The sequence below is a fragment of the Gymnodraco acuticeps genome, unplaced genomic scaffold (genome assembly GCF_902827175.1).
Source record: "Gymnodraco acuticeps unplaced genomic scaffold, fGymAcu1.1, whole genome shotgun sequence".
NCBI lineage: Eukaryota > Metazoa > Chordata > Actinopteri > Perciformes > Bathydraconidae > Gymnodraco > Gymnodraco acuticeps.
In genome coordinates, this window is record NW_022992129.1 from 30,244 (window position 1) to 40,355 (window position 10,112).

The window sequence follows — 10,112 nt, forward strand, 5'->3', positions numbered from 1 at the left end:
ACTGCTTGATAGCGCGAAGCTCCGTTTACGCCGGTTGTTAAACAACATCGTTATGGGGAAATGCAAGTCTGCGTCCAAATGGTTGGAAGATAAGGAGGAAGGACCATCAATACTGTATATAGTCAATGTGAGGTAAAGTGTGTCGCCAAGGTAACCGGTTAGAACTCAAAGTGGCGATGAGGTCTTAAAATGTATGGAAAGGATCTTAAGAGGTCTTACATCTGACTTCAGGACTCCTGCATATACCCTGGTGACGGAAGAAAGGACCAAAACACCCTCTGAGTAAAAACATGTATTAAAATTTTATTTACAGACATGTACAAAAATATTATCCCTCTTCCTGAAGTGTCCGTGGCGTGGACCTAACCGTTGGTCCACAAATAAATACCAGTAGTGTGTGTGAGATTCTTAGGGTGTTTGGTCCGCTGGGTTCATCACTCGGCCCATAAACAAGATGGATCCTGAAACAGAACACACAACACAGGTTTGCATTTATTCGCTTTAAAGAATCTTTGTCTTCTTAAAAGACACTTTGTGAAGAATATTTGCGATTGTAAAAGAGGCCCTACTATACTTTTGGGGGGGTTTCCCTTTTGTGTAATGTGTTGTACGTATGTAAATCTGGGGTGTCAAACTCAAACACACAGTGGGCCAACATTAAAAAATGGGTACTAGTCGAGGGCCGGACTGGTTCAATGTTTATTGCAGAACGTATTGAAATGAACTTATTGCACATATTAAACCTGGAACTAACAAAGCCTAAACCAGGGCTATTCAATTAGCGGCCCGCGGGCCAAATCCGGCCCCGGGGTGATATTTAATGGCCCTTTGAGTATAATGTTAAAAAGTAATCTACTTTTCTTTTTTATTTGTTTTAGTTTGTTTTTGGGCCAGAGTGACTTTACTCCAGAGGGGAAGACATTGCCTGAAAACTTCTGCGGGCTCGGGTTTCGAACCCACCTACTAGCTACTGTAGTGACAACTCCTGTCGTTTATTGCATCTCTGTGTGAATGATTAGATAATTTCAGATGAAATGATGTTGATGGTTAAATCAGCTTCACATGTCGGCCTACTGAGTTCTGAACTTGCCATTTAGATCTAGAAAGGCCTTGGGGCTATGTTGTTTGATTGAATTAAACACACTCTATGCACTGCACTATGCTGTTGTAGTATGTACTGCATCTGAAGCTCTTAATATGATTGCTCATATTTCAAGCCATCTTTTTCCCGGCCCCTTGCTTTGGATCATTTTCATCAACCGGCCCCATTCCAAACTAATTGAATAGCCCTGGCTTAAACTATTGCCTATAAAAACAACATTAAACATTAAATAATCAGTTGCATTCATTTCTTATGGCTCTATCTGCAGCTTTTCAGAGTCATTTCTTAGGATTACATTTTCCCACAGGACAACAACAGCTTCAACAAAACTATTCCCCTCAAAGAGAAAACCAAACATGCCCTGTTGTCTCAAGAAACAAAGTGCAGAAGGAAACATGTAAACTCAGTGTGCTGCTCTGTGATGCTAGTTCAAGCAGACACTTGGCATCTCATCGTGGGTGCAAGGTCATCAATGTTTGGGGTCAGGCTCTGAGCGGAGGAGACCCTCAGGATGGAGTGAAGGTGTGAGAGCAATATACCGGCAGGCCAGATCTAATAGTAATTAGAAATTATCCTGCGGGCCGAAATTAAATCCAACAAGGGCCTGATTTGGCCCCCGGGCCTTGAGTTTGACACATGTGCTGTAAATGGTCTGCAAAGGCTACAATCCCAAAGTTCCCTTCAGAGGGAGCTTCTCCCACAGAGAGGGAGCAGTAAGCACACAACTGGATAAATGAAACTCGGATTATACTGAATGAGACGCGTAATTTCACAGAATGTTTTAATAAACCCAGCCACCATTTACTTCAGTTCATTAAGACTTTCCTGTGTTTTGATTCCTCATTTAGCGTGAAGGCATGCGAGGAAAGCAATGTCTTCAAGAATTTAAGGTAACTTCAAGTAAATAATTCATATAAAAAGTAGGTAAAATGTTTTTTCTTTGAAAGAAAATCGGACCGTATAAATGATTGCACATTCAGTCCCTGTGGCAGTGTATTGTTTTATTTAACAACTAGAGGGCGCCAGATCTGAAATATAAAAATTCTACACATGGAGGCCTTTCGAGTTAAACATACACAACTTTCTGTGTTATTTTAAGAAGCGGACTGCAGAGGGAAACAGTTTGATGTATTTACAAAATTAAATCCATACCTGTGTTGACTTGTCGTATCAGAAATAGGAACGGCCGGTCCGCTTTGAAGACAGGAGCACGGGATCTCTTGAGAAGCACCATAGCTGCAAGGAGAAGAAATGAAAATAACGCACCATCCCATAACCTAATCTGTTAAAAAGGTATGGTTACAGGGGAATAGAATCGTGTTAAGACGACATTTCTGTCTCATTATTTTTGCAGGGATTTTCTCACCTGTAGCTGCAGCTGCCTTCGTCCCGTCTTCTGTGACTTCAATCCTCACCTCATGGAAAGCATCAGAAACATAAAGACTTTCCTCCGCTGCAGGAAGAAAAAACAAGCGGTCAGTATTTCCTGTGACCTGAGTACATTTTGAGGTATTTGCTACATGTTGCTGCCAATACGAGTCATTTACTAGTAGGGTTTTTTCATGCCGTACTTTTCCTTTGAGTACATGAGTTGATGTACTGACCTGATATTTCAGAGAAGTCCGCTGCTGTCGGGTTGAAGGCGTCGCTGATGCCCATGGCGGGAAGAACCGACCTCAGGTTGAACTTGTTCTGCATCCTGAACCTGAGAACACCAGACAGAAACATTTAAATACATCTGAATGTTAAAAGGGAGAAGTATAACCATCCTTTACTTCATTAAAAGCACTTATATCACACTCAAAACATACTCTTTAGAATTCCTGCATTCAAAATGTTACTCAAGAAAACTAAGTGTGTATCGTCAGCAACATTAAATGTACCCAATGCAGAACAATCTAAAATAAATAATAAACAAGACCAAAAAAATCTATAAAATGACCTTCATATTTATAAATGCCATTACACTTTTTGTATTGGCTTACCACTGCTGGTAAAATACTTAATTGAATTGTAGCCTAGATAAGATAATATAAGATGAGAAGTACTTTATTGATCCCAATTTGGGAAATGTTTGTGTTGCAGCAGCATAAAGAGACATGATGTTGTACAATACAAATTAAAAGACAATAAATAAACAAGAAAGTAGAAAATATACATGTTGAATTTACAAATGAACAATAACAAGATATAAAGCTAGGTATTATATATACGTAAGTATGTGACAGATAGAAGATAGATTGAGTGTGAGGCTAAAACTCATGTGTATCAGGGTGCATGATCCGAACCTGGGGAGGAAGACGTCCATCTTGGTTCTGCGCAGGCCAGTTTCCCATGATGCAAGCTGCCGGGCGGTGAGCTGCGACTCGATGCAGGACAGAGGGGTCTTCCTCTCGCTCGGCAGCGCCACCTGCAGGCTGAGCGAGCGGCCCAGGTACGGCAGCTCCAGCACGGTGTAGCGGTGATCTGAGGCCGTCCTGAACTGACCTGAGGGAGGGGGACACACACCTTCAGGTTTATCACTCTCTACCTAATAAATAGCCCAAAATCCAAAGATATGACAAATACAATGATATCAAAAGAGAACGATATCTTAATACACATCTGTTTACTGGGAATTTACTTTAACGGTCCCCTATTATACTGTTTTACATCAATATCTTATAGGTCTCAGATATATACAAAACATGTCTGTGAAGTGTCTGGCTCCAAACACCAAACAGATCATTGCAGCATTACCCATAATCCCCTCTGTTTCAGCCCTGTTTCAAAAGTGCTGATTCTCTGTCTGTTACTTTAGATGAAAATAAGGAGCCCCTCCCCACGCCCCTCTGAGAGAGATTTGGTTACAAAGAACACAATGGTGCTCTAGGAGGAGATTCAGGTGATAAGGTGGGGGGGAGTTACCTTGGTTGCTGATTGGCTAATGGTTACACAAGACAAAACATCTTGATGACATCATAAAGTGGCCAAAATCTGGTCAGCTCATTTTCAGACAGGTTTTTATAGAAATGGATCAGGACAAAAAGAGAGAGAATCTTTGTTCCTGAAACTTTCAGAGTCTCTTTTCACAGAGGGGACACATGTTGATGTAGAAGAGACATGAAGAAGAGGGGACACATGTTGATGTAGAAGAGACATGAAGAAGAGGGGACACATGTTGATGTAGAAGAGACATGAAGAAGAGGGGACACATGTTGATGTAGAAGAGACATGAAGAAGAGGGGACACATGTTGATGTAGAAGAGACATGAAGAAGAGGGGACACATGTTGATGTAGAAGAGAAATGGAGAAGAGGGGACACATGTTGATGTAGAAGAGACATGAAGAAGAGGACACATGTTGATGTAGAAGAGACCTGAAGAAGAGGGGACACATGTTGATGTAGAAGAGACATGAAGAAGAGGGGACACATGTTGATGTAGAAGAGACATGAAGAAGTGGATTTTGCACAATAGGTGACCTTTAAGACAACAGTTGTGTTGATGTTAAATGACAGAGAAAAAGGAAATATGTCCTCCTCTTTTAATGGATTGATTCTTACCGAAGCTGACCTCTGTGGCCTGGTACATCATGGGCACTTTGATGACGCTGCCGTCAGGGAGGGTGAAGGGCAGGTTCTGAGTGTTGGTGAACAGAAACTGTTTCTGCCAGACGCCCCTGAACGCCACGGTGTTCACGAGGGCCATCTGCAGCCGGTGGCCCCACCACAGAGCCTCCGCCTGGGCCTCGCCGGACCCCGACAGCTCCCCGCTGCTGCTGCCCGACTGGAGGGGCTCGTCTGGAGGGAGCAACGGAAGAACAACCTTAATGTGAAGGTTTGTAGCTTTCAACGCATCTCTAAGAAGCTAGAAGTCCCCTGGTTGTTGGATAAGGCTTTGGGAGTAACTTATTACATTGACATTACATTTCTGAAAATCAGGGATTACAATCTTATTGGCAGTATAAAAAAAACAGCATATTTTGTTTCTGTCCCCTTCCCCACATGTTTCTCATAGTGTCATAAAATGTTAAAAGAAGAAGCTGAACAAAAGCTTTGTTTATGGCAGTGGTTCTCAAACTTTTTCTGTCAGGCCCCCCTTTGGAGAAAAAAAAAAGTCGGGCCCCCCCAACACAAATAGTCAGGCTCAGTGGCGGCGCCAGAGATTTATTTTCCGGGTGCTGTGGGGTAGCTTGACGTTTCATAGAGGGTGCTCAAACATTTAGGGTTTCCCATTAATGTACCGGTCGCTACAGTGGAATGTTCTACTGCAACACTCCCCACGCAAATACACAGTGTACCCGCGACTGTTACAATGAAGGCTCGATAATCAGCTCACGGCATATAGGTGTAAGCACAGCAGGGGTGCTATTTTTATAGGTGGTGTGTGGACCTCACATAGGGGGGTCCGGGGGCATGCTCCCCCGGGAAGATTTATTTTTAAATATTGAAGTTAAAAGCATCAATCTGGTGCACTTTGAGAGCAACATGAAGAGATCTATGGATACATCTCTCAACACCCATTTGAAACAGAACTGTAAACAGATTTACTTTTTCTTTATGGATATTTTACAAATCACTCCCCTTTTAAACTGTATTCTTGTTTTACTGTCATATAGTATTTCATAGCTGTTTTTCATTTATTCTCTTATTTTTTTATAACTATAATGATCATATAAATGTGTGCCTCGGAAATAATTGTTTACATTAATGGTGACCCAAACGTTTGAGACCCACTGAGATAACACTGAGAGAGTCCTTTAGTCTCTCAGTCTGACAGGAGAGGACTCTCCTCCACCTTGTTGTTGAAACAACTCCTTATATCCGTTAGCGTAGCTCGATAGCACCAGAAGCTAACAACAACGATCTCCGGTACCAGTGCACTCTCTCTCTCTCTCTCTCTCTCTCTCTCTCTCTCTCACACACACACACACACACACACACACACACACACACACACACACACACACACACACACACACACACACACACACACACACACACACACACACACACACACACACACACAAACTGTTTTTATGAAGCTAGTTTTCTTACCGTGGTTGTTCCCCGCTCTCTCCTGCTGCCTGGGGTTGGGCTGGCTGAAGTTGGCCCTCACCACGCTGGTGTTAGCCCACACAGCTGCATGTTTAGTGAACTCAGAGAGGAGCTGGACGCCGCTCTGTACGAACAGCGTGCAGGTCTGCTGCAGCCAGATCCCCTGGCTGTTGTTCCTCATGTCGCTGTGCGAATGCAACAGGAAGTTTTGAACAGTGGCATCTGCAGGAAGAGAAGAGAACAGGTCAGACGTGGGGTTTCACTACAAGCTGTAGGACATTCATGAGAAGGGGTCAGGTTCATATTTGTATTTTGTTCCTCTATTGGGACATGTCTCCATGCTTTAATGTTCAAAAAGCTCTTTGTTTCCCTCACACTGCCTGTGCTGCAGCACCTCTTTTCACCCTCTGTCTGAAACCAGAGCCCAGTCTGCTCTGATTGGTTAGCTGGCCGGCTCAGTTGGGTTTGGTCAACCTGCTTAGAGATGTCCCGCCAATTAGCCTATCGTACAATGTGTTGGAGCTCCAGCAAATAGAAGTGAGAGTGTTACCTAGTGATGTCACTATGTTACGGAAGTAAACAAAGCAGTCCAAAGGAGGCGTTTCTTTCTACAGGGCCACTTCTCTATATTAAAAGCTTTCTGTACAAGAATGGCTCTTGTGCAACAGAGCTGCAAACCACTCAAGTACTGCAAACTCTTAAGAAGTGGTTGTATATAGCAATCATCTGCTTTGATCAATTGATAATTTAAAGAAATATAATTCACACCACTTCAGAAAATAACTCCAAAACTGATTTTCTGCAACTGAATTCGCAGCATTTCACTGCAGGATTATGCAAAAACTAATTATGATGCCCATCATCATCATCATCCCTGGATATCTGATATCACATCATGAAGGTAAAACAAACAGCAGCTCCAACTCTCATTCTGTTAGTAATGAAACGCGCTGACCTCTCGCCCGCGGGCCGAGCTGCAGGACTAGTTTAATGAGATTAGAGTTGGTGTGGAGGCAGGTATTATGGCTCCAGACACCACTGTGCTCTGAGGCAGCAGCAGCAGCAGCACCGCTCCACACCTCCTGGTACCAACAGCACTGAGGTCCACTAACAACCTCACTGCTCCCACTAACTCCACCTTCATCTGCATATGCAAAATCTGTGATGCTCCGTGTTGGGAAAATACTGAATGTCCTCTTCCAACATGAGAGTAGCATGATAACAAAGGTATCCCAACTGCAGCTGTGTTCATGACAGGATGTGTGATTACCTAGAAGAGCATCAGGACTGTTTGAGGCATATGATAGCTATGTGATTAACATGATGATTCAGCCTCTATGGAGAGAGACATCAAGCATGCTCATTTCTGACGTGGAGCTAATCTGAACTAAACATTGAATACTGCTTTCTATTCCTCCATCTTGTGACTGTGTAACTCCCTCTCTTGGATATCAGCATGTGAAGGACACTGCTCAGGAACTAGTTGATGCTCTGTATGTGATGACTACTTCCATTCTGGAGAGGATCAGAAATACATGGATCCTGAGATTGAAAATCTAGCCGAGTGATATTTTTCTAACACTCCGTACCCTTCACACTGTATCCGAGGGCCCCCTCCAGCTGAGCCAGGGTGTTCCCCCGGGCCCCGAGCTGCAGCAGCCCCAGAGACAGGGACACGCTCACTGGAGACACGATGAGGTTGGAGATGTTCTCCGTCTCGGTGAGCGTCTGGTAGAGGCTGACGGAGAAGCGGTTGTGCAGCTCTCCCATGCCGTCCTGAAGGCTGCTGCTGCACCGGCTCCTCTCCACCAACCAGAAGCAAATGACGAGGGAAGCCAGCAGCGGGCGACACATGTCCTCAGAGCTGCAGGAGGGAAGGAGGGGGGGGGGCTGCAACAAGGGGCCGAAAAACGTAAGCCTGCAGGACAAAAAGAAGGGCAATAAGTACTGAGGTCAGGGAGGTCAAGCAGCAGGCAAATACCAACTCTCAGTAGTGTGATGATATTGTGGTATCACTTTACAAATGAATGCTTGTTTAATGTATTGCATCACTATTATGAGAAACTTTGACTGAGGTTAACCTTTATTAACTTCTGATGTCCTTTTTAACCTTGTTTTATACGTATCTTGTTACTCTTACTTAAGTAAATGATCTAAATACTTCTTACTGAGCTGCATAAGTAATGGAAAATATAGTAATCAGTAGCCTATACTAATCATTGATAGATTAAAGGGCCTACAGTGAGCCCACATTTCCAAGTTGCCATCAACTGCAATATATCCCCAGAACTAGTCAGGTCGACTAGCGACTCAAAACTACCAAACATAATGCAAAATGACCACAAAGAGACATAACATTACCAAACAAGACTCAAAATGACCATAAAGATGCAAAATATTACCAAAAAGGACCCTACAATTTGCAGAGAACCAAAAAACAACAGTAAAAGCATGCAATTGAGCACAAAAATATACAGAATAAAAGCCTCAAAATGACCACACAATGGCACAAAACAGCATAAAAATAGACTACCCTAAACCCTAAAGGACTCAAACGTGACTACAGAGAAACTAAACATTACCAAAAATAGGCTCAAAATAGCCAATAAAAGATCAAAAAACACTGTGGCATGCTCTTATGGATAGAAGGGGTAGTCTCCCATTACGTTAGGTCCACCTTAGGTTAATTTAATGCACAATTGAGAGATCATTGTTCCTCCTTAGGAGAAATAGAACCGTGATGATTTCCCGTTGGGGTCTCAGCTAAGTCAAAACACAGACAGGTGCGGTTCCTACCTGCGCACAGAGTAATATCCAGGTAACTCCAGCTGTTCTTATGCAGCCTCAGCAGGTGTGTCCTGTGTTTCCCCGCTGTCAGTCCCTGTCCCCGGTCAGTGAAACGGTCCTCAGTGGTCCCCGGCTCTCCGTCTCTCTGCTGGTCCCCTCTCTGTGAGGCTGTAGTCATAAGACCGTGTTTAAAGGGGAACCGTGTTTGCGGTCTCCGTCGGCGATGTCCGTACCACTCGTCCTGGTTCCTGCTCCCCGGGGCTATAAGGAGCCAGGCGGAGGGAGGCAGGTCACTGAGCAGCAAATCCCAACCGAGCAGAGGGAGGAAGGACACAACTCCCACTCAGGACAGCACAGCACGCATGAGTGGAAGTTTCTGATATTTTAATTATAGCGTGGAAACTGTTCATTCCAGATAGGAGCAAATTCCCGCCAAGAATAAAGTCAGGTGTGTGGAGTTAAAGTGGAGTTCATCAAGATATCTGTGTTTGGAAAACCTCAAATTTTTATATCAGTCAGACAATCAATTCAGTTGATTCTCTGTCAGTCACTTCCGTTGTTTTGGGAACTGATGCTGGAGAAATATTTATTTTATTAAAACTTTGTCAGCAGGACAAAAACTATTCAAATCATCGATCAAGTAAAAAAATAATCTGTTTTTTTGGATATCACTGAATGGTATTGACAGTATTTTGTGTACCTTTAAGGGAATGGGTTTTGGAACAATTCCCAGAATGCAGGTGACACAACACATCTAGAAAAACGATGAAAACTGAGGCAGTCAACTCCATTTTAAATAAATGGGGTAATTGTGATATCTTATCGCATCAAACTATCAATATAACATCGGTTGCATTTTCATTTTGTTTTCGTTTAGGGGCTACAAAATCATTTTGCAAAAGATAGGAAAAACTTTTAAAATCTTTAAAACACCAACACACACACAGAGAGAGAAAGAGGAAGACATCCTTTCAAGTCATGTGTCCTTTTGTGTCGATGATCAAAGACATTTCTGCCCAGAGCCTCAAACTGCTGCGTCAGCATTTATAATTGGTATCACTCTGAGGAATGTGGACATCAGAAAGCATTTCATCAACAGATCATGGGCTGCAGCATTTATTGTTGACGTTTACAAAAACAACAATATTAGAACAATAAAGATTATGTACAATTTAGCAGCTAAC

General features: G+C 43.1%; 1 protein-coding gene across 2 annotated transcripts; it reads right to left on the reverse strand.

The window, feature by feature from the left end:
• Positions 1-283: 283 nt before the first annotated feature.
• serpine3 (serpin peptidase inhibitor, clade E (nexin, plasminogen activator inhibitor type 1), member 3) lies at positions 284-9,171 on the reverse strand. Of its 2 annotated transcripts, none has more exons than XM_034203657.1 (9): positions 8,938-9,171; positions 7,731-8,059; positions 6,142-6,363; positions 4,648-4,884; positions 3,391-3,589; positions 2,707-2,807; positions 2,469-2,555; positions 2,255-2,338; positions 284-461 (listed from the first exon to the last, which is right to left on the reverse strand). In XM_034203657.1, the coding sequence occupies exons 2-9, from the start codon at positions 7,993-7,995 to the stop codon at positions 409-411; spliced, it is 1,248 nt and encodes a 415-aa protein (XP_034059548.1). In that variant the 5' UTR covers positions 7,996-8,059; positions 8,938-9,171; the 3' UTR covers positions 284-408. The 2 variants fall into 2 exon arrangements, with proteins under 2 accessions (XP_034059548.1, XP_034059547.1); XM_034203656.1 differs by having other exon boundaries at positions 3,391-3,610.
• Between the last annotated feature and the right edge of the window lie 941 nt (positions 9,172-10,112).

Bases quoted from the DNA above. Each gene is read 5' to 3' on its own strand.
- serpine3 (XM_034203656.1), bottom strand. From the start codon at position 7,995: ATGTGTCGCCCGCTGCTGGCTTCCCTCGTCATTTGCTTCTGGTTGGTG. The intron at 2,808-3,390 runs GTTCGGATCATG...TGGTGTTCTCAG, and splicing joins ATGGACGTCTTCCTCCCCAG to GTTCAGGATGCAGAACAAGT. The intron at 2,556-2,706 runs GTCAGTACATCA...TTCTTCCTGCAG, and splicing joins GGACTTCTCTGAAATATCAG to CGGAGGAAAGTCTTTATGTT.